At 47.2% G+C, this 24032-nt stretch overlaps 2 protein-coding genes and 1 non-coding gene across 5 annotated transcripts in view; 2 read left to right on the top strand and 1 right to left on the bottom strand.

The window, feature by feature from the left end:
• Window positions 1–843, top strand: part of LOC142046740 (uncharacterized) — a 437635-nt gene extending 436792 nt beyond the window's left edge. The window contains exon 3 of the mRNA XM_075065006.1: window positions 485–843. The gene's annotated coding sequence lies outside the window, so the exon portion shown is untranslated. The remainder of the gene's footprint in view (window positions 1–484) is intronic.
• The window catches only part of LOC116818651 (zinc finger protein 485-like), a 33248-nt gene extending 14104 nt beyond the window's left edge, over window positions 1–19144 (top strand). For all 3 annotated transcript variants that reach the window (XM_075065012.1, XM_075065010.1, XM_075065011.1), the window contains one exon: window positions 18903–19144. In XM_075065012.1, the coding sequence (XP_074921113.1) occupies window positions 18903–19036 (134 nt within the window). In that variant the 3' untranslated portion in view covers window positions 19037–19144. The remainder of the gene's footprint in view (window positions 1–18902) is intronic.
• Window positions 19145–20540: 1396 nt separating this feature from the next.
• On the bottom strand, window positions 20541–20612 carry TRNAR-CCG (transfer RNA arginine (anticodon CCG)). The gene has a single exon. It is a non-coding gene; the product is annotated as a tRNA-Arg (tRNA).
• Window positions 20613–24032: the final 3420 nt, after the last annotated feature.

Below are 24032 nucleotides of genomic sequence, written 5' to 3'. Positions count from 1 at the left end.
CTTCACTATGTGGATCCAAAGAGAGTGCTTCCTAGGAGGTTCCTTCCCTATGGATCCCAAACTGGCTGCCTGATTGGGTAACAAGGACTTTCAGGCTGTAAAAATTATGGTAACCAATGAGGCAATGAATGTGTCCGGCTCCAATTTCAGACTTCCGGATACACACATATTGAGTCCTGATTCCATGGTTTTGTGTCTGATCCTGTGGCTACACAATAAAGCTGATGTTGGCACAGCTGCACCAATGTAGCTGTGCTGCTGTAGCACTGCTATTACAGACTCTCTCAGCCAATGGGAGAGATCTCTGCAGTTAAACTTCATTAGTCCAGGTTCTGCAAGTGGCGGCAGCTATGTTGGCAGGAGAAGCTCTCCTGCTGATGTAGCGCTATCTATACAGGGGGTTAGGGCTGTGTAACTATGTTGCTCAGTTGTGTGGATTTTTCACACAGCTGCGCAATATGCTTTTACTGATAAATGTCTTTAGTGTAGACCAGACAGTTTTACCTTGTGTTTTATGCATTTACATCATTTCTTCTCTAGCTTCTCCTACTTTGAAACATTAAAAAGTGTGAAAAGAGAGGTATTTTTTCCTCATGATGCAAACATTCCCGCACAGGAGACCTCTTCCACCAACGCACATGGCAGAAGATCCTGAGATATATGAACTCACAGAAGTGGAGTAGATTGGGACAAACCGCAACTTGAGCCAAGGTTCAGTTGTTGGCAATGGGCATTAAAAGAAAACTAACATATATGAAAAGAATTTGTGATCATTTAATATGTTCTTGTTACCTATTAAAATGAAAGTATAGGTGAAGTTATTGGTTAAAGAGTAAGAAACTATATGTGTGATAATCTGAATTATTTTGGAAAACTGAAAGTTGTCGTGTTTTTTGTTTTGTTAGTCATACAGGAAATGATGGCTAATCTTGAAAAGTTAATTTGATGTAATTTACCCCCTGTAGTGTAAGGAGTTCTGGAAGAAAACCTCACTCCAAAGGCTGGGGAGGGAGAATGTGTGAGAGAAGGAGTGTATAAGAGAATATTGGCCCAGTATCGATTTTATTTTTTTGTGTTTTCAGATAGAACTTATTTTGCTTAGTTTTAAAGTCAATCTCTATTAAAATGAAAGCTACTTGAAGAGAGAAATTGTCTAAGTTTTTACCCACTTAGACTGTAAAGGTCACTAATTTCCCCACTTCTCTAATGTGCAAAGGAAAGGCCTGACATCTGTCATAGGATGTGTCCAGCAGTTAGAAAGCAGCAGTCATCAACCATCAGTATGAAGGAAAAGGCTGAAGTCTATTGCCTTTCTGGTCAATAAGCCACCTAAAGGCTGGTCTGTGCTGAAAAGCTGTGTTGGCAGAGCCACATCTCCCAGGGTTGTGAAAAGTCCTCTCCACTGAGAGAAGTAGTTATTGTGACCTGAGCCCCAGTGTAGACAGTGTTGGGTTATCAGAAGAATATTTCCAGTGTTTGAAGTGTAGACATAGCCTTAGACAGATTGATCCCCTCTGGGAAGCGAATCATGACATCAATTCCAATTTTGACCCATCTCCCTGTATGTGAGAAGGTTACTAGCATGGAGGGCTGAGCCAGCTGTCCGATCGCCTGGTTCCTCAACTGTAGCTACAGCTCTTAGTACCCATCAGTGCAAAGACTGAGAGAAATGGAGAGTTCCAGCCATTGTCATTTTAGTATCTTGTTGTTCCTCTCTCTGTTTTTTGTGCTGGCCTTTCTATTCTGTCAAGGTGTGACTGGGATTCCCTGGAGCAGGGGTTTCCAACCTTTTTCTTTCTAAGGCCCCCACCCAACATGGTATAAAGACTCTACAGCCCACCTGTGCCACAGCAACTGTTTCTCTGCATGTCCAGTAGATTAAAAGCCAGGGCTGTCGTTAGGGGGTAGCCAGCAGAGTAATTGTGTAGGGTCCATAGGGCTCCCGTGAAGTTAAGTTGCTTTGACTTCAGTCCCAGGTGGAATGGCTCAGATTTCTGACCTGAACTGCAGTTAGCCGAACACCGGCCCTGCTTTCTGGTATATTTCTCCCACCCTGAAACCAGCTTGCTGCCCCCTAGGGGGCTCCGGCCACCTGACTGAGAACCACGGCCTTGGAGCTCTGTCTAGAAGGAGAGAACAAAGCTGCTGCCTTTCCTGATGGCTGAACTCAGGCCCTCAGAGTGGGATATTCCTGCCCTTCCAGTGATACCAGCAAAGCTTCTTGAGCCTGGCCTCAGGGACAGTCAAAGTCTGCAGAGCTTCAGGGGCAATGAAGCAGCTGGGTCAGGCTGGGCACCCTAAACCCCAGAGAACTGCCCTGGCTGCTTTCTCGGCAGCAAAGTCAATTCCCCTCACCCCTGATGAATCAGCCTGGAGCTACGTGCAGAGCTGGGGGTTTCTCCTTTCACTCCTGCTGGGGAGGGTCAGGGTCCCAGGGACATTTCTAGCAGAGCATTCGGAACTGAACTGGGGGAACCAGCCTCTCATTACAGAACGCTCACGTTCAGACCACATCTTTATTTACAGTTTTTTATAATACGATATAATCCTTCAATCCTAGTGTCACCATTGATAACATGGCTTGGTCAGCCTGGTGGGATACCCAGGGTAAAACTAATCAGTTCTTCAAATCCAAGAGAGGAGATAAATCACCTCTCAGACTCAATGCGGGGTAATCAATAGACAGACAATGGGCCAAATTGCTTTTGAATGGACCCCAAAATCTTTTTATTTACTTATTATTATCATTATTGTTATTTTTTATTATTATTTACGCTGGAGTCTGGACCTCAACCAGACCCTGACCAACAGTTTTGGACCTTGACAAAAAATAATGTTTTACCCCTAAGAACAGGCTTGTGTTACATTCCTTATGTTGGAGATTTTGATGCTTCTAAAGATTTTAATTTTTTTAATATTTGCAGGTTTTAGGACACAATGTACATACATGTAATATGCTGGGGCACCCTTAGGGGGTGAACGGGAATGCTTATACTGTCCTCCACCCATTTTTTAATCCCACACAGGGAAAACACCCTGTTCACTAGCAGCTAATAAACAGAATTTCACACTACAGGTCACTCACATGGGAGCGGCACACGGAGAGAAAAGCGGGAGGGAAGATGGGTTCACACACTCCTAGACCCAAGTAGCTTCCTTGCCGGACAATGCCAGGCTGAGTCAGCCCACCGTGGGTTGAATCTTTTACAGATCCTCTAGGTGGAGTTACTGGGCTTGCCTTAGAATATTTTTGGTCACGAGCTATTGCTTCGCAGAATACTCTGAGCGCCTTCCGGCAACTCTCATTCACACTGTGTACACACACATACACACAAGACCTCTATTCTAAATACCACGATGCAGCTGTACCTTATGTCCAGACTCAATACACTTTCCCTTATGAAGTGGTAACAACCCCTCTTCAGGTGGTAAAAACCCCTCAGCACCGGTGCATACCTAATGCATTTCCCTTATGCATTAACATTATTGGGAGTGGCCAAACTAACAGTTCCCCAGCACTGCATACAACTACCTTATTGGGGGTGGCAAAACTAAGTCCCCAGCACCACTTCAAACTAACCTTATTGGGGGCGGTAAAACAGTTCCCCAGCACCGCTCTCCATCTGATCTTGCTGCACAGTCAATAAGTTTAGATGGCGTAAGCTCAACAGGGACAGACGGCCCCACGGACAGTCCTCCTCCGATACCCCAATACAGATTTCAAAAGGTCTCATACCTCTCTTGTGGCGCCATGGAGTTCAAAGGGAAACAATCCATAGCAGCTGCCTATCTCCCCGTGGGAGTTGTCATCCCGGACAAGCCTCCAAATTGTCAGAGAATAACAGAGTTCTCACTTATTTGTTTGGGTACAGCAAAGTCAGATACTTTATTTTATCAAGCAATTGCATAGAGGGAGAGACTGCCCTAGGACACAGGGTTGCCCCAGTCTCAGGCAGCTCTCTACAGGTAAACAATTACAGCATTTTTATCTTTTGTTACATACAATAATAAGCAATAGCTGCATTTTTTTTATACATAGGCCATCTTTATCTTATTTTTCTCACTTCTATTTAGATGCTAGTCTACATTCCTCATTATTGACACAAGGTCGCAACAACATCTCACACAGTTCTTTCCCACTCGCCTCACACAATCGTCGCTTCTACAAATCTCACGTTATTAGGGTTACAGCTAGCCTGACTCTTGCTCTTCTTCCACACAATATTGGCTGCAAATATACAACAGTGGTCGCAATGATGATCTATACAGTTACAGATTATGTCAATAACATCACAGGAGGTGACATGGCATCAGTGAGACTGATATTGGAATAATGCCTCCAGTTTTGATGTCCTCATTGGAAAAAGATGTAGTGAAATTGGAGTGGGGAAGCAAAGAGCCACCAAATGTTCTGAGGGCAGGAGAAAAATGCCTTCTAGTGAGCTATTGAAAGAGCTCAGCCTCCTTAGCTTATCAAAAGAAGATTGAAAGGGGACTTCATTGAAGTGTTGAAGTGCCTTAATGGAGAGAAAAGATTGGCTATTAAAGGGCTTTTTAATCTATCAGAGAAAGGCATAACAAGACCCAGTGGCTGGAAGGCGGAAAGACACAAATTCATATTACAAGTGGAAAGACACAAGGTGGAAAGACACAAATTCATATAACAAGACCCAGTGGCTGGAAGGTGGAAAGACACAAATTCATATTACAACTAAGGCACAAATATTCAACAGAGAGGATGATTCACCACAGGCAGAAGCTACCAAGAAAAGTGATGGCATCTCCATCTCTTGGTATCATTTACAGAAGACTAGATACTTTTCTGGAATGTGTTTGCCCCAAAAGTAGCTATTGTATCATAAAGGAGGCCTGTGATATGCAGGGGGTCAGATTAGATGCTCTAATGGTCTCTTCCGGCCATAAAGTTGACTAATTTCTGAAAAACTGAGTGTAGCATTGGGAACAGCGTCTGATGTTTTCCTGTCTAGCCGGCTTGCTTCCTAGAACGAACACTCCTTGAGTGGGGTGATCCACAGGGAGTAGCTCAAACCTCCAGAGTGCCTGAGCAGGAGCAGGACATTAGCACAGCAAGGGAGGGGTGTGGCAATGACATCACAAAGACCTTTTGCAGGACCTCAGACTACTGGTCAAAGGTGGTGCGGAGGTGGTGACCTCACAGAGAGATGCTGACATCAGGCAGGCAGGACAGGGGCGAGGGACCAGGGAAACCTCAGAGACACCTGTGGCTTTGCTTCAGCAAATCTCCTTCTCCAGGTCTCTCTTTGAGGACTGAGAGAGTATTCGGGTTCACGTATGTGAGCGCCAGGAGGAACCTCTTTCAAGTTTTCTCCTTCCCGTTCCCTGATTTTACTAGAAAACAGCCATCCCTGTTTAGAAGGTAAGAGCCTCCTCAAGGTTTGAAACCTGTTCAGTCTGATCCATCTGGTGACAGTTGAATTCCAGGCATGGAAAATATGAGCTTAAGGAGGCAGAATTTTATTCCAAACTTGAGATTTTGTCCCTTAGAATCACTGGGGACATTAGGGTTTGTTCTTTTTGTTTCATCTTTTCCTCCATCCCTCCCTGCCTCCTTTCTCCTGTTCCCCTCCCAACACTAGGAGGTAGGGGTGGGTGTGTGTGTGTATGTGTGTGTGTTGCAGGGGAGTGCTCTGCAGCTCCCACTGTGGGAGGTCCACCCAAAAATGTGAGACTGAAATAGTGCTCAGGCAGTGATCCCCACCAGTGACCTGGGCCATCCTTTGGGCTCTCTAGTGAGGAACCGTAGCCTTCCCATCCTCAGTCGTCTACCTTGACTTGGCGAGCAGGGCGTTATTGGACAGGGAGGGAGTCTCAAGTCCTTGTTGTTTCTTTTAGACCAAATAAAATAGTCATAACCGTTTATTATGGTTTGATGAATTTTGCTTGCTTCCTGCTTGTGTCTCTCTGAAGCAGTTCATGATTCTCTCTAACATTGCCAGTTCTCCTCAAATACTTGCTGAATAATTACTGTGCACTGGTTGTTGGTCTTGGACTATCTGAGAGCACTTTCATTCAGGTCATTCAGTGTTATGAATTCAAGATCTGAAGGTTAATTTGAAAATCAGGGCTCTGGGTCCTATTCCCACTCTGCCACTGATGGCTGTGTGACCTAAGGACAATCAATCTTTTTCTCAGCCTAGCTTCTCCCTCTTTTCAAGTAGGAGATAATAATGATCCGCTCCTACCTACCATCAACACCACACACTGTCTTTCCCCACACACAAACAGTCTCCACACTGCAGTTGAAAAAGCAGCTGGCAATCTGGATGGATGCCATGCGAACAATGGGATAGAGAAACCTGCATCACTGAAGTACAACACACGCCCATGAAGGACACCACACACCAGCCTTCCCATTTGTTGGCAGAATCAAACCTCCCAGAAAAAACCTATGCTGTCATCCCCAGCTCCTTAAGCCCTCAGCCACAACAGTTAAACACAGGGGCTTTTCTGCACTATGGTTCTGTTCTCACTGAAGGGTCATTTCCAATTGGTTTGCTGCAGGGACACTTCCCAGCACACTCACTGCTGTGCCAGCTCTGTACGTGCAGGCCATGGCTGAACAGGCAGATTCTGGACCATTTCCCTACAGGTCTGAGCATGGTTAGGATCATTGTTCGGTTAATGATGTCTGTTAGATTGTTCATTCTGCCTTGGCAATCAGACAGTCCCTTTTCCAACATATCTCCAGTACATCAGTCCTCGCTGGCTGTCTGCTGGCAGTGGAGAACATGCCTTATTGGGTGCTGCAAGGGGATTGTGTGGAGAGCTGAGATGTCCTCGGCTTGGATCAAAGGAACGTGTTGGATGGAATTTATACAAAATCTCCCGCCTCCCCAGACCCCACGGCAGGGCGGCTTTTAGGCCTATCCACCAATTCCTCCGAATCGGGCCCCATACCTAAGAGGGCCCGCGCCCATCTCTCGGAAGTGATGGAATCTCTTCCCTGGCTAGAGGCACCTTTTTAATTTTTACTCACCTGGTGGCGCTTTGGGTCTTCAGAGGCACTTCAGCGGCGGATCCTTCACTCTCTCCAGGTCTTCAATGGCACTTCAGGAGCGGGTCCTTCGCTTACTCTGGGTCTTCGATGACACTTGGGCAGCGGGTTCTTCAGCAGCACTGAAGACCTGGAACAAGTGACGGACCCACAGCCGAAGTGCCTCCAAAGACTCAGAGCACCGCCCAGTGAATAGAAGCCCCATGTGTTTTTTTACATGTGTTTTTTTTTTTTAAGTCATCCCTGCCAGGGCCCCGTCGAAACTGTTTGAATTGGGCCCCACACTTCCTAAAGCCGGCCCTGCCCACGGGGAGAATCTAGAGAAAGGGGAGTCATTCCTCACCTGTGCTCCCAGAAGAGCTGCTAGGACTCCTTCCTGCCAGCTACTCTCCCCTGGATTCATCCTCAGTTCCTGGGATCTTTCTGCTTCAAAGGCTCCAGAGTCCTGGGATGGGGAGGACGTCACTGCACAGTCTGAAACACAAGGGAGGTTTCTGGAATTGAAGGATGGTGCAGAAAATGGAGAGGAAAGAAACAGAAAGAAAACGCCTCATCTCTGTCCCTTCCCCCTCTCAGCAAGAAATGCTATCAAGGACCAGAGTTAGGGGAAATGGTGCCCTGGGCAAAGCTTGTACTTTGGCACTTCTCCATTGCTCCTGGACGATCCCCCTCCTCCTTTACCGCTAGCGCCTGCACTCCCAGCCCTTGCGCCTCCTTCACCCCTAACTCCTTCCCCCTCCTGTACCCTAACCCCTACACTGTGTCTCCTTTGCCCTTAACTCCCGCACTCCCCTCCTGTGCCACCAGCCACTGCCCCTCTCCTGCACCCCCTTCACCCCAACCCCTGCACCCCTCCTGCACTCACGTGGGGACATTGACCAGTATGCATGGAGCGGCTGGCATTGCTGCCCGCTCCTCCCTGGAAAGCTGCTCCTCCGGGCACCCTTAGCAGCTGCAGGGGCGGGGCAGGGGCAAGAAGCGACATAATCTGAGTTCCCTGCATCCAGGTCACTTTCCTCAACCGGGCTGCATAAGGGGAGGGCAGAGAGCAGCAGCTTCTGATGCTCCCCTCACAGCAGAGCCGAGGTGGGGAAAGTGACCAGGATGCATGGAGCACATAGTGTTGCTCCTTGCTCCCCCCAACCCTCTATGGGGCCACGGAGGAGCACTGAGGCAGGGGAGAGCAGTGAGCATCTTTACACTGCCACACTGTGCCCTTTGACCCCCTGGAGCCCTGGGCCACTTTGCCCTTTGACCCCCTAAGGCCAGCCAGGCTCCCCAGCACGAACAGCAGAGAACACAGAGATTGGCCACACACTGAGCAGTGGTAGCCTGGGGGGCATGTAATGGAGACTCAGGGGGGCTCAGCCTCCCCAAACCTTGTGTCACCAAGGGGACAGTGGGGCCCATGACTAGGGGTCCTGGGCCAAATTTGGACCCCCGGAAAAGTGTCCCCCATGTCAACCCCACGGCTGGAGGAGCTCTCACTCCGTGCTATGGCCTGAGGGCTGCAGCAGGGGCACAGAGCTTCTCTGGTCTCAGGGCCACAGCAGGGCAGGGGTAAAGGAGTGATAGGGTGGGGCTAGTGGGGGAAGAGGTGGAACAGAGGTGACAGTGGATGGGGCTGTGGGTGGAAGGCATGTAAGGGGGCAGAGCCACAGACAGAAGGGAGGGGCATGATTCCGGTGCTGAGGCCCCTGCATTTGTTCTCCCTTTCCCTGGGCTTTGGCATCACTAGCCTCTGATTAGCAAGTAGGGTTCAGTGGTCCCCAAAATATGGGGCATGACTCCTAGGGGGACACAGAGGAAGTTTCAAGGGGGCACTTCAGGGCCTGAGCCAGCCCTCATGGAGGGCAGGGGGGAGCACCACTTAGTCCCACTCTGTCCCAACTCTTCCCCAACCCCACCCTCAGCCTGGGCCCCTGATTTCCAGCCTAGCCTTGACCCACTTTCCACTTACCTGTTTCTCAACCCATGTCCCAGCAGCCGTGCCGGAGGCTCAGGCTTAATCCTCAAGGCTGAGCGCAAAACCTTCAGCCGGGAACGTTTCGCTCCCTTCCCGCCTACGCCCAAATGGCAAGGGAGAAGCGGACGAGACACGCCGGCTCAAAGACACCTCCCTCCCGCTTCCCTGTACACTGTGCAAAGCTCTTGGCCTGCCTCATGGCTTGTCAGGAAAGCGCGGCCATGCTGCCGCAAGCCTGAAGTCACACCGTAAGCCCTGGCCTGCCCAGGCTGACAGGCGAGAGCCACCGAGTCAAAAGCAGGCGATCGGGAGCCTCAAGCTCTTTCCCCTGACCAGCAAGCAAACATGCCTATCATCCCGAAGCCTCCCTCGTGTTCTCCGTAGCAGCCGCTTGCCGGAGTGGGTGGGAAAAGGGGACCAGGAAGCAGTGCGGCCTCATTCAGGACAGGAGGCCCTTGCTATGCCAGACCTGCCCTCTTGCCTTCAGCCCAGGCAGCCAGAGGTGCCAGGGAGTCACTGGCAGGCCGCCCCTCAACTCAGCCATACTAGTTTAAGCAGGGTCAGTTATAACAACCTTCGCCATCTGTTGTTGATCTGTTGTCTAAGGCCTTTTGGGGCTGATGTCATTGTATGGTTACAGCCCACCGCGGATTGCAGGATGGGAGTGCTTGTCCAAACGGTCATTTAACAGCTGCTGTAGGATCCCCAGTCTCTTTCTGTATTGGGGCAGGAGTAAACAAGTGTATTTTCCTGTTTATTTGGATCAAGGACAGAGTAAAACTGTACCTGGCATTTGAGGCCTGAGCTTCAACCTCGGCTTAAAAGTACTCACCATTAAAGATTACAGGTTCAAACACTCAAAGTGTGATCATGTGAATAAGAGACAGTTTTTTAATCTTCTTAAGATTGTTGTTAAGTGCTGAAGTCTCGCTTGCCTAAGTATACCGTTATGATTTCTTGTCCAGTGTATTATTGGTCCTGCACCAGAGTAAAAGGCTCATTCAGTTTTGTGGGTGTTTGAGGGTGTCTAGGGTGGGTGCAAGAGTGCGGTCTGTTAGTTTTCAGAGGGCGAGTGTGTTGTGTGCCACAAACAGTTGTGCCACACCAGTTCCTAGTCTACCAGAGTGCCAGACAATTTGCGATAAACTCCGCGCCACTGACTCTAATTGATAAAAACCTTCCCCTCTAACTCTTAGCAAATAGCAAAGAAAGCATAGTGCAAGCGCTAAGCCAACCCAGTTGCGCTTTTCGGTTCTATCCAGAATTTCACTCCATAGCCAGGTCTACGTCACTTGCTGTTCCTTGTTCTATTACCACTGCACACCAATATGCATACCATACCCTGAGCTGATGTCCCCAGCTTTTGTGCTCATACAGCCATACTTGTTTTGTGCGTAATGGGTGAGCGTAGTTTTGCTGGAATGAAAGGTTGGTGGTTCAAGCCCACCCAGGGATTGGTGGTAACCTGTGCTATTTCTTGCTTCCCGAGGTCTGTGGGGAGCCCAAGAGCCCCCTTTGCTGCCGTCTGTGGCTCATGCTTTCAGTTGGGTGGCCTGATGCCATTCTCGAAACTCGTTCTCCCACAGCCCACGCCAGCGAAGGACTGAAGCTAATCCTTAGCACAAAGCCTTCAGCCAGGAACATTTTGCTCCCTCTCGCTCTGCCCAAGCGAGAAATGGACAAGACACACTGGCTCAAAGACCACCTCCCTCCCACGTCTCTTGGCTTGCCTCATCAGAAAGCAAACCATGCTGCCAAGCTTGAGTCACAGCCGCAGCCTGGCCCACCCTGAATGAAAGTGCACAGAGCCCACACGATCAATGGCAGGTCAAGTCAGGAATCCTCAGCTTTTCCCCGACACCCACACAGCGCAAGGAGTGCCCAGGCTACTACCGATCCGGGTGGACTTGAACCACCATCCTTTTGGTTAACAGCTGAACACGCAGACCATTGCACTACAGAGACAGTACAGACAAGGCTGTATTGAGCAACAAAAGTCGGGAATCAGCTCAGGTATGGTATAACATATGCCTGCAGCAGTTAGATAAGAAACAGCAAGGACGACGGATTATGGAGTGAAAGTTCTGTGGGAAGGAACGAAAAGAGCATGGGGGCTGCGGTACAGCACTTGCTACACTTTTTCAGCCTGTTTCCGTAAGAGCTGCAGGGTAGATGGTTATCACAGTCAGTGGGTGGATTTATGCAATTGATCGGACTCTGGGACCTGGAGATGGGGGTGGGGCAGGGCGGACGACTTTTGGGCTGCATGCCCACCACTCTGCAACTAACGTTGCTACCTCACTCCAGAACGACCAAAAACACGAGCAGCCTTTTTATCTGCAATACCAAACGTACCCTGACAGAGATCTAGTGCTTAATTTAGAGCCGGGACCTCAGCACTAACAAACAACCTAAGAGATCAAAAAAGCCTCTGTCTTTACACACTGGGGACAGCAGGAAGGAAATCAGCAGCAACAGCACCAGAAGAACCAGAGCAAACATCCATTCCTGCCACGGTACAGTTATTCTGTCCTTGATCCAAAATAAACAGGAAAATACACTTGATTACTCCTGCCCCAATAAGAAAGAGACTGAGGATCCTACAGCAGCTGAAATGTCCGTTTGGACAAGCACTCCCATCCTGCAATCCAGGGTGTGTGTAACCATGCAAATAACATCAGCCCCAAAAGGCCTTGACAACAGATCACCAACAGATGGCAGGAGAGAGTTCATACTGACCCTGCTTGAACTAGATTGTGGCAAAGATTAAAAAACACTGAATGCTGAATCTCACCAAATGAGGGTCAATTCATCCTCATCATCATATCCACTTGTCATACTCCACACCTGAACATAGCCGTCATAGAACAACGTACCCTCCAATCTCAGGGTCTATACGGTGACCCGTTAACCTTTTACCCCCAATTGGGGCTATTGCAGATTATGTATTCCTTACACCACCCGATCTTAAACTGAACTTCGCACCCCCTCAGTAATCTGAACGTTGTTCCCTGATCACCAGAAACTTCGACGCCTAAACACTGTATCTCACACTTCTTTTTTCTTTGAACGTCATCTTAATAAAAAGTTGACATTTGGTCAAGGTGCCAGCTCCTGTTCCTTTGCAAGGCGTGTGAATTTGCTCCGGGTTTTAGTCTGATAATACAGCAGGGGGCCGACTGAGCAAGACACGCTTGCCTGCTGCAGACACAGATCCAAGGCTGAACCTCGTCCAGCACAAGCTAAAGCCTTAACTGAAAACAGTTTAAGAAGTGCTCCCGTCTCCGGCACTCAGCTACCTAGCTCCCAATGGGGTCCGAATCCCAAATAAATCCCTTTTACCCTGTATAAGTCGTAAACTCCTGTTACCAGGGCAGCTGCCTAGCAGCCTGCGCATCTGCCTGCCAGCGCAAGAGCTCGTAAGGCATTAATCCAGATAGTGGAGGCTGGGTGCTAGGGGGTGAAGAACCAGCAGAGTGGTGCAGCGGAAGTGTGTTGAGCCCATGTCCCAGGCTCAATGGATCAAAACCCTTTGGCTTACCAGCCTGGCTCTGTCTGCCATGTGCCTGAGTGGCAGCCGGACTGTCTCAGGAGAGCAGTTCCCACTCTAATTTTGTAAGACCGTTATCTCTTGTAGTGGAAAGAAAGCAGAATTGTGGTCGGACTTTTGCTATTCCTGTTTAGGGAGTTAGTGGCTGTGAGGTAACCCTTACTGACAATGGCAGGGGAAGATCTCTCTTCTGCATTGATGCTGCAATTTTTTTTGTGCCCTTTCTCCCCCCCACCTTCAAGGCACGCAGGCAGGCAGGCTTGGTGGCTTGGGGAGGTGGGTCAAGCCTGGGTTTCTTTTGGCAGACACCTGGTTGAGAACCAGTGCTATATGGTATATCTCCTTAGTCATCTCTTGTCTAAATTGACCAGCCCTAATGTCTGTAGTCTCATCTCATATTTTGGAAGTCTGCTATTTACCCCTTTCCATTGCAAAACCTGGCTATTTATTCCTAACCTTTCTTTCCAAGCTGCTAACCAGTTACTGATCCATGAGAGGGCTTGAGCTGTCTGGAGCAGCTTGTGACTGTGAGTGGCAACCTCAAGGCAAACTGTTAAGAAGCAGGGCACAATCCCCAAATTGGTTGTGTGTTCTAGACCTACATTTCACCAAGTGTCACATTATGGATGATGTGCCTTCTATGACTTTTTAAACCAAACTTGCTATTTTTGCATAATTCAAGCATTCTATGCAGAGGAATAGAAATGTTTTAATTAACCTGTATATTAGATCATTTTAACATTGGCTGGAATTAAAATTTTAAATTAGTTCTTATCACTTTAATAACTTATACTTCCTCTGTCTCAGGGCTATCTATTAAACTGATTTTTAGACTAGGGAGATGGAATAGCAGCTTCCTCTATCCATTGCACACATCACCCTGTTATTGCAGTACTGAACCTCCAGGAGGGATGGACCTCCCTATGGGGAGAATATCATGGCTGAAGAGCAGCGAAGAAAAGTGGTGTTGTCTGTGTTCCCGTTTGGTTGGTACTGAGTATGGTTTTGAGTCATTTGTAACTCTTTCATCAGTTCCTAGTAACATCTTATTATTAGACCTCTGAGTTGAAAAGCTGCTCTTGCAGATTTTATTTTGTCGTTGTTTGTAGGTCAGTTAAACAGCTGTTTTCTTAGTCTATTCTGTGTAGGTTCTTAAATCACTCTTCTTAGTCTACCTTCCAAAATTGCATGGTTTGGATCTTTCTTTCCCTCGTCTCCCCACAGAAGAGAAATTTTCCATCCCTTTCCCATTGGGAAAACACCATCATTTTAACTTAGGAAACAGTCTCTGTAAATGTTTTGCCCAGATAAGGGATAGTTCATAGGAGCAGACAAGGAGGACGGTTGTAGCCCCTTGAGTCACATTCCCAGCTTTTAAGGATGGAAGGAACCAGTCGATCACCTCGGAGGGACTGAGGTGCACCAATGCCCAAGGCCCTACCATGGCAAGGAATTGATTTGATGCCATTGACTGTACACTTGAGGTAGTTCTGCGGGAAAGGAGCTGAAAAGCACATTGGGGCTGTGGTATAGCACTTGCATAGGCTTTCTTTGCCCTGGTTTGCTGTAAGAGTTAACAGTGAGAGATTGCTAGTCATGGGTCAGTGGGTGGGTTTGTGCAAACTAGGAGTGTACAGGGAATTGTCTTTGAATAGAAGGAAGGAGAGGAACCAGCGAGATGAAGGAAACTGAAGACTTCTCTGTCTTTGAACAGAATTGTGTGTTAATGGTTCTTGCTTTGAATTCCTCAACTGGAGTCATTTTGGGGAAGTGATCCTCACTTAGTTACCTAGTTCACAAAGTCATGTGAATGGTATTTGTTGTGTGTCTGGGAGCTCGTCATGGCGAGGTAGAAAGCGGTGGGGGCAGAGGGGCTGCGTAACATCCAAAGGTATCAGCATTGCTTTTTGGCTCTTTAGAGCTTAGATTGAAGGTGTATTCCTGGGATAGGCAATCTATGAACAGGGGGCTGCTAACAGGGAGTTTTGCAAGGGAGTTCTCCAGGTGAAGGAGGAGCAAATACATTTCGCGCTATGGGATCGGGTCATAAGTTTGCCAGGAAGGATAGACGGGAAAGGGAGGAGGTGTTGCCTTAAATGATATTAAAAATGTGCACACTTGAACTGAGTGTGAGATGGAATAGAGACGGAGAAGTTTTGAGACGTCTCTGGGTTAGATAAAAGGGGTAAAAAAACAAGGGTGATGTATGCAGGAGTCTACTACAAGTCACCTAACCAGTGGATAAGAGGGACTGAGCTTTACAAACTACAAAGTCATCCAGCCCAGATTGTGGTGGATGGGGGACTTCAACTATCCAGATATATGTTGGGAAAAATAACAACCTAGTGGGCCACAGACTGTCCAATAATTTCCTGACTGCATTGTAGACAACTTCTTATTTCAGAAGGTTTGAGAACTACTAGGGGGAAATCTGTTCTAAGACTTGATTATTTAACCAAATAGGAGGAACTCATTGTGAATTTGAAGTGTAGGGAAGGAAGCTTTGGGTGAGAAAGTGATCATGAAATCATGAGTTTGCAAATTCTAAGGAAGGGCAGACAGGGAGTACAGCAAAATAGAGACATGATTCAGGAAGGGTGGATTTTGGTAAGCTCAGAGAGCTGAATAGGTAAGGTCCCTTGAGAATCAAACTGAGGCCGAAAAAACAGCTGAGGAGAGTTGAGCAGTTTTTTCAACGCGGCCCTCTATTGCCAACAAGCAAGTTATTCGGTGGTAGAAAGACAGAAATGTTGGCACACCAGCAGATCACCTTGCTTAACCAGAGATCTTGCATGACACTACAAAATAAAAAGGAGTCATCATAAAAAATGGAACTAGGCAGATACAAAGGGTGAATTATAGGCTAAATTAAAAAACCCAGGGAATGCAGAGGCAACGATTAGAAGCGCCAAAGCGCCACAATGAGCTCAATAGCATATGGATAGAAGGGAAACAAGAAATTTTTATCAATACATTAAAGCAAGAGGAAAGACCAGGACTGGGTACAACTGCTCAGTGAGGAGGGAGAAACAGTAAACAGGATAATGGAAATGGCAGAAGATGCTTCATGACTTCTTGTTTCGGTCCTTCACTGAGAGTCTGAAGAATGTCTAACACAGTGAATGCTTATGGGAAGGGGGTAGTTTAGAAAAATAAAGCAATAAAAAAAGGCAAATTACAATCAACTAGAAAGTTAGATGCTGCAAGTCACCAGGGCTAGAATATGCATCATAGAAGTAACTCAAGGAGTTAATAGAGAGGTATCTGAGCCTCTAGCTATTATTCTTTGGAAAGTCATGGAGAACGGGAAGATTTCCAGAAGACTGAAAAGGGCAAATACATGCCATCTTAAAAATGGGAAATCAAAAACCAACAGAAACTACAGACCCAGTTAGTTTTAACTTCTGTCAGGGAGATAATGGAGCAAGTAATAAGAAATCAATCTGCAAACCTATGGAAGGGGTAAGTGATAGGGAATGCCACATGGATTTGTAGAGAACAAATCGTGTTAAACCAATCTGATAGGCTCTCTTTGATAAGGATAACTGAACTCTTGTGATAAGGGAAGAAGCGGTGGATGTGGTATACTAGATTAGTAAGTGCATTTGATACGGTCTCGCATGATATCCTTATCGATAAATAGGCAACATACAATTTAGGATGGGCTACATCAGTAGGTGGTGCATAAGCTGGCTGGATAACCTATCTCAGAGAGTATTATTAACGGCTCCACGAATCTGCTTGGAAAGGTGGATTTAAAACAAATGGGGTTCCGCAGGGGTCTGTTTTGGACTGGTTTGTTCAATATCTTCATATCAATGGACTAGATGTTGGCATAGAAGTGACGCTATTAAATTTGGCGAGATCAAACTGGGAGGGATTGCACTGCTTTTGGAGATTAGGGTCAAAATTACACAATGAGCTGAACAATTGGAGAAATGGGGCTGAGGTAAAACAGGAGGATGAAGTTCAATAAGCCAAAGCAAAGTGCTGCCATTAGGAAAGGGAACAATCAGTTTCACACCATACAGAATGGAAAGACTGTCAGGAGGAGTAGCGGCAGAAAAGAAGATCTTGGGGTCATAGTGGACCACCAGAGCTTAAATATGAGTCTAGTTGCTGATCTGTTGCATAAAAAACGCAAACGTGATTCTGGATGCATTAACAGTTATGGGTAACAGCAGCACGAGGGATCATTCTTTCTGCTCTACCTCTGTGCTGGTTAGGGACCTCAACTGGAGTACTGTGTGTTCCAGTTCTGGGCACCACATTACAGAAGATGTGGAGAAATTGAGAAGGTTGCCAAGAAGAAGAGCACAAGAATGATTAAAGATCTTGAAGAACAGACTAACGAAGGAAGGCTGAAAAAATTGGGAATTTATTTAGTTTTGGAAAAAGAGAAGACTGAGAAGGGGACATATAAGCAGTTTTCAGTAGTCTAAAGGGTGTCATAGGAAGGAGGGAGAAAAACTTGTTCATCGCTTAGCTCTATGTAGAACAAGAAGCAATGGCTTAAACTGCATCAAAGGGAGATTGTAGGCCTGGACATTAGGAAAAGTTCCTAACTGTCAGGTTGGTTGGCCACTGAAAATTGGCCTAGGGAGGCTTGTGGAATCTCCAATCTCTGGAGATATTAAGCCGTAGGTTTAGATAATGTTATCCAGGGATGGTCTAGACAGTATTTGGTCCTGCATGAGTGGTAGGGGCTGTCAGCATGACTTCTCTCCGAGGTCTTTAGGTTGGATCAGTATGAATCTATGAATCTATGGCAATGGCAATAGTATAAGAGCTGATTTTCATAGCACTCACACTGCTGTCCTGGTTGCATTTTAATTTTTTTAAATGAAGCTTTTAAAACATTTTAAAGGCCTTATTTACTTTACATACAACAATAGTTTAGCTTTATATTAAAGACTTATAGAAAGAGACTTCTAAAAACATTAAAATGTATTATTTGCATGGAACTTGAAATTAGAGTGAATAAATGAAATTTGGCAATGCCTTCTGAAAGGTTGTGGATCCCTGGTATATTCAAACTACCCATGGGATTGGTGGGTAATAATTGATCTTTGGGCTTTGATTTATTGTGTCTTGTCTGGATGTAATAATCAATCCCCAAATGTGCTCCTGTTCACTCTGGAACTTTACCAGGTAAGAATGGAAGTGGAGTGGATGGGGAGCCCAGCTGTCAATCTGTGCTGTGAGGACAGGAGTAAGTCAAAATAAGATATATCAACTTAGCAACTATTCCTGTAGCTGAAGTTGTGTCTTACATTGACCCCCCCCCTCCAGTGTAAACCAGGCCAAAGTGTAAGTATCATAGCATTAATAGAGTTTTTTAGAAATTGTTTTGGCTGTGATCAAGTGTCTTGGGTATATCTATACTATGAAATTAGGTCAAATTTATAGAAGTTGTTTTTTTAGAAATTGTTTTTATGCAGTCGATTGTGTGTGTCCCAACACAAAGTGCTCCAAATGCCATAATTCGGTGGACTGCCTCCACAGTACCGAGGCAAGCATTGACTTCCAGAGCGTTGCAATTTGAGTAGCTGTGGGTAGCTATCCCACAGTTCCTGCAGTCTCTGCCGCCCATTGGGATTCTGGTTTGAGATCCCAATGCCTGATGGGGCTAAAACAGTGTTGCGGGTGATTCTGGGTACATGTCTTCAGACCCTGCCCCCCCTCCATGACAGTAGCGGCGGACAATCATTTCACACCTTTTTTCCTGGGTTACCTGAGCAGACACCATACCAGAGCAAGCATGAAGCCCGCTCAGCTCACTGTCACCATACGTCTCCTGGGTTCTGGCAGATGTGGGACTGCATTGCTACACAGCAGTAACTCATTTTTTTTTTTGGCAGCAGAAGGTGCATTATGATTGGTAGCTATAGTTGTCATACACTTAGGTGCTCTTTTAGTCAATCTCGGTGAGGTCGTTTGGGGCACCTGGGCAAACATGAGAGCGACTCAGCCAGGTCATTCCCATCTTCTGCCAAGCACCTAGGAGATGGTGATGGCTCGCAGTCATACTGCACCGTCTTCTGCCAGGCAGCCAGGAGATGACGATGGCTGGCAGTTGTACTGCACTATTTGCTACCAACTTAAGATGTAAAAGCTAGATGGGTCAAAACAAGAAATTCATCTCATTTGTTCTGTGAAATCAATGGCCTGCTAAACCCAGGGGTTTGAGTTCCATCCTTGAGTAGACCATTCTGTGTAACAGTTGTTTGTGTTTCTCCTTGATGCAAAGCCACTCCTTTTGTTGATTTTAATTCCCTGTAAGCCATGCCATCAGTTGCCCCTCCCTCCATCAGAGCAATGGCAGACAATTGTTTCGTGCCCTTTTTCAGCGCAGAACCAAAAGCTGCAAAAGCAAAACCAGGCAAGGAGGCAACAGCAGTGCGGTGATGAGAGTGATGAGGACAGAGACATGGTCATAGACTTCTCACAAAGTATGGACTGGGCAATGTGCACATCATGCTGATGAGCTCTGCATGGTTACCTGTGCTGATCAGCTCGCCATGCTGGCCAAACAGGAAATGAAATTCAAAAGTTTGCAGGCCTTTTCCTGTCTACCTGGCCAGTGCATCTGAGTTGAGAGGGCTGTCCAGAGCAGTCACAAGAGAGCACTCTGGGATAGCTGCCGGAGGTCAATACCGTCAAATTGCATCCACACTACTCTAAATTCGACCCGGCAAGGCCAAGTTCAGTGCTAATCCTCTCATTGGAGGTGGAGTAAAGAAATCAATTTAAAGAGCCCTTTAAGTTGAAAAAAAGGTCTTAGTCGTGTGAATGGGTCCAGGGTTAAATCGAAGTAACACTGCTAAATTCAACCTAAAGTCATAGTGTAGACCAGGCCTCAGAGGGATTTTATAGCTACTGGCTGGCTGGGTGTCCAAAAAATGGAGCTACCCACCCCCTCCTTTCATATATCACACTTAGTAACTACTAAGTAGAAGCACAGAATCCTAGATTGATTTGCTGAGTTTACTGCAGGCCTTCCTAATGGCCCAGCAGGGCTGTCCTTGGTGCTGTACAATGTTGTTTTGTTTATTAGTGACTGTGAAGGGACTTCCAGCTATTTGGCAGTGGGAACTCTGGCTCTGGTATGAAGTAGACAGCCGGTCTTAGCTGTGTATGTCTGTATCGCTTGTAGATTTAGATATTCTGTATTGATGTTACCAAATGGAGTATTTTGTAGCTGTCTGCTATAATTTGTTTAACTTGTATGAAATATGAATATGCTCCCTCAGACTTAACCACCTGCCTTTCACACACTCCCTGCCCCTCGCTCTCTGGGGTTGGAACAAGCCACCAGCATGTGTGTCTGTTGGATTTTTTTTATTTAATTACTTCTCATTGTTAAACTATTTATGAATGTTTTTTAAATTTCATTGCAGTGCGTTTTCTTCCTGCCACTCTTACCTGGCAGCTAAGGGATGTGAGATTCTCCTCCATTGCATTTCTGCCCATGGAAAAAGAAGAGAGATCACACTTCAGTACCTTTGGAAATAAAAGCAACCTGGAAACAAACCAGCTGTGTCCTGTGTGCAGTTGATGTGTGCAGCATGTGTGGTGGACAGGGCACTGTGTGCTCACATGGGAATTCACCACCCTTGGTGCAGGATTGACTTGTTCCTGGAGTAAATGTAGCACAGTGGAGTGTCAGGCAGAGGCTGCATGACCCCTCCATTTATCCTTGGTGCCGATACAGCCCAGGCAGCACAGTGCAACCTCCTCTCCCTTGCCCTCCACCATCATCTGCACTGCCCACCTGTCAGGACAAGGGGAATGTTGCTCCATGGCTCCTGGTTTCAGATGGACTGCCCTGGGATGGGGGGGTGTGATTGCATCCATTAGGTCACCAGACTGAGCCTTCTAATATCCTTGGTGATTGTTCTCAAGATCAGAACTTTGTGCTCAAAATCTCCCAGCTTCCTTGTTAATAAGGCCAAGTTTTCCTGGCAGATACAGGAAAAGTAGATTTTCACCCCAGATGGGACTTGAACCAACAACTCTGGCTTCGGAAGCCAATGCCTTATCCATTAGGCCACTGGGGCCCACATATACAATGGCTGAAGAGACAGAAATTCCCTCTCATAAATCACATTCCTGCATTTGCTTCAACACCAAATAGCCCTTTATGTCCTTACAGAAATGTCTGCATCCCTGGCAGTGAGACAACTGGCAGGTTGCTGACAGAGCTGAGCATCACTTTCAGCCAGTCATCTTTAGAGAAGAACCCCACCCTAGAGGTCACCCTCCCTCCTTCAGCACCTTCACGTCTGTGGCTCTGAGTGCCAGTAGGATGATTAGGGGGCAAATCTGGGGTTGGAACGGGGGCATGGTCAGCCTGTAAGGAGTAACCAGATGGGGCAGACCAAGGGGGAGGCTGTGGGCTGCTGGTTGGTCGTTGGACTGGAGCTCTAGATCAAAGCTGCACAGTGACTGACACCAGGGTTATAAGGCAGACATAGTGACCCCCTTACTGGCCTCTGTGATCCCAAACCCTTGTACTAAGGGCATTTAGGAGTCTCTGTCACTTAAAGCTTCTAGACTCCCCAGCAGGCTGCGGGCACCAGATACCTCCTGCCTCAGAGTTAGACTCTTGGCGCTGTGCAGCCACTCCCGCTTGGGCCCAGTGTAAAAAGAGGCCCGGTGCTCGAAGAAAGGGGTCTTGATTGATCGATCTTCTGTGTTATGGGCACAGGACGCTTCCACTGTTCACTCTGCTGGCTTTTCTTCAGCAGCGCCTAGCGCCCTGGCTCCAGGCTAGCACCTTGCGAGCTCTGGCACTGGCAGGAAGCGCGTGCAGGGTGCTGGGCAGTGGCCCTGGCAACCAGCTGCTGTAGGTGTCTCCATGGTATCATGGATCAGTGAGTTCAGCTGTTAATCGAAGGAGGGGTTTATGCTTCCCCAGGGATGCCACTGAAGTCTCCTCCTGGGCTCCTCAAGGTCTGCTGGAGTCATGATTTCCCCTCTTGCCACCTTGAAGGCTCCCTCTTGGACACAGTGGGTTCACCTGCTGCCTACAAGAGTGTGAGGGCTGCGCTGCAAAAGCCCATGTCCCGGCAGCCGTGCTGGAGGCTCAGGCTTAATCCTCAAGGCCAAGCACAAAACCTTCAGCCAGGAATGTTTCGCTCCCTCCTGCCTCCACCCAAGCGGCAAGGAGAAGCGGACGAGATACCCAGCTTAAAGATGCCTCCTTCCCACTTCCCTGTATGCTGTGCAAAGCCCTTGCCTGCCTCATGCTTGTCAGGAAAGCATGGTCATGCTGCCCAAGCCTGTCTGTAGCCTGGCCCGCCCCAGCTGATGGTGCGCAGAGCCATGTGAGTCAATGGCAGGTTGAGTGGGAGCCTTGGCTCTTTCCCTGATAGCCACGCACACAGTGCTGCTAGTGCCCTGAAAGCCTCCCTTGTTTCTCCCGCAGCAGCAGCTGCCTGCCAGTGTGGGTGGGAAAAGCGGACCAGAAGCACCTGCAGCCTCATTCCAGGACAGGAGGCCGTTGTCATGCCCAGGCCTGCCTCTTGCCTTCAGCCCAGGCAGCCAGAGGTGCCAGGGAGCTCCCTGGCAGGCTGCCGCTCAGCCACCTCTTGCCTCATGGCCTAGCTCTTGGTGCTCTGCTGGTCACTGCCTTGCTGGAAGGCCAGAGGGAAAAGAAACAAGCACACATGTAGCAGAGTATGGTTTCAATCCATTGACCTCTGGACCTGTATGCTACTGCTGCTGCACCACTCTGCTGGCTCTTCCCCCCCTCTCTTCCACCAGCTGCCACTATCTTGATTAGTGCCTTACAAGCTCACACTGGTAGGCGATGCACAGGCTGCTAGACGCTGCCCTGGTCACAGGGTTTTACAGCTTCTATAGGGTAAAAGGGATCTATTTGAGGTTTGGACCCCATTGGGAGCTGGTAGCTGAGTGCCAGAGACGGGAGCACTTCTTAAACCTCTTTTCAGTAAACTCTTCAGCTTGTGGGGACGAGGTTCAGCCTTGGATTCCTGTCTGCAGCAGGCAAGTGCATCTAGCTCATTGGCCCCCTCGCTGTATTAGGAGACTAAACCCCGAGCAAACGCACAGCCTTGCAAAGGAACAGGAGCCAGGAACTCAAACAAATGTCAACATTTTACTAAGATGACGCTCAAAGAAAAAAAACATGTATGTACAGCGTTTAGGTGTAGAAGTTTCTGGTGATCAGGGAACAACATACAGATTACCCAGGAGACGTGAAGTTCGGTTTAAGATCAAGTGGCGTAAGGAATACATAATCTGCATAGCTCCGACTGGGGGTAAAAGGTTAACGTACAGACACTGAGTTAGGAGGGTATGTTGTCCATGTGAGGGCTACTTTCAGGTGTAGAGTATAAGGAGCGGATACGAGGATGAGGATGGATTGACCTGTGTTTGGTGAATTTTAACCGTTCATTGTTTTTTTAATCTTTGCCACAGTCTAGTTTAAGCAGGGTCAGAATGAACTCTCCCTGTCATCTGCATGGTTACACCCACCCAGATTGCATGATGGAAGTGCTTGTCAAACAATCATTTCAGTTGCTGTGGGATCCCAGTCTCTTTGTTATTGGGCAGGAGTAATCCAGTGTATATTCTTGTTTATTTGGATCAAGGAACAGAGTAACTGTACTGGCATTTGAGGCCTGAAAGCTTCACCCTCGCCTGGAAACTACTCACCATTAAGGGGTATGGTTCCAAATGCCAAACTGTTGTGAGGAGGAGGAAGGAATGGATGTTTGTTTGGTTTTGTGCATCTGTGCTTGTTCTTGCTGATTCTTGCTGCTGTCCTTGATGTGTAAAGACAGAGGCATTTTTTGAATCTCTTAGAATCGTTGTTAGTGCTGAAGTCACTTGCCTTAAGCTTATGCATTTGATCTCTTTCACAGTCTATTTGGGTCCTGAGAGGTGAAAGGCTGTTCTGATGTGTGGTGTTATGGAGTGAGGTTGCAGAGATGGTGCATGTGCTGCAAAAATCATGCCTCCCAGCTGAGTCCCTGAGTCCAATGTGCAAAACTTCCTTGCAGTTTGAGTGGAAAGAGCATTTCTTAACTATGAACTTGTTTACAGCTTTCAGTGGTAAGTGAGACCAGAGCCCACCACTTTAACCGCATTATAAAATTTACCTTAAGTATTAATGAATCCAAGTCTTGTATATTGAACAGTATTTGTGATAAAATTATCAATAAGCTCTATTTTTAACCAGCTATGGAAGAAACCATAAAATCCATATTTAAAGACTTAAAAAGAGACCCATACTATTAAATGCAAATATTCATTCCATCTCTTAAATCACAAGGGTTGAACCCATGTCCCTTGCCTAATGAGATTATGTAGGTTCAAGTGAGTCCTGAAATCATGAACTGCTAAGTACCGTTCTACTGTCCTTGATTTAATCACAAGGATAACTACACTTATTACCCCTGTCCTAATACAAAGAGACGGGGATCCCACAGCAGCTGAATGACCATTTGGAC

This window comes from Chelonoidis abingdonii, chromosome 4 (assembly GCF_003597395.2).
Source record: "Chelonoidis abingdonii isolate Lonesome George chromosome 4, CheloAbing_2.0, whole genome shotgun sequence".
Taxonomy (NCBI): Eukaryota; Metazoa; Chordata; order Testudines; family Testudinidae; genus Chelonoidis; species Chelonoidis abingdonii.
The sequence above is the reverse complement of the archived record's forward strand: the minus strand, read 5'-3'. Positions and strand labels throughout refer to the sequence as shown.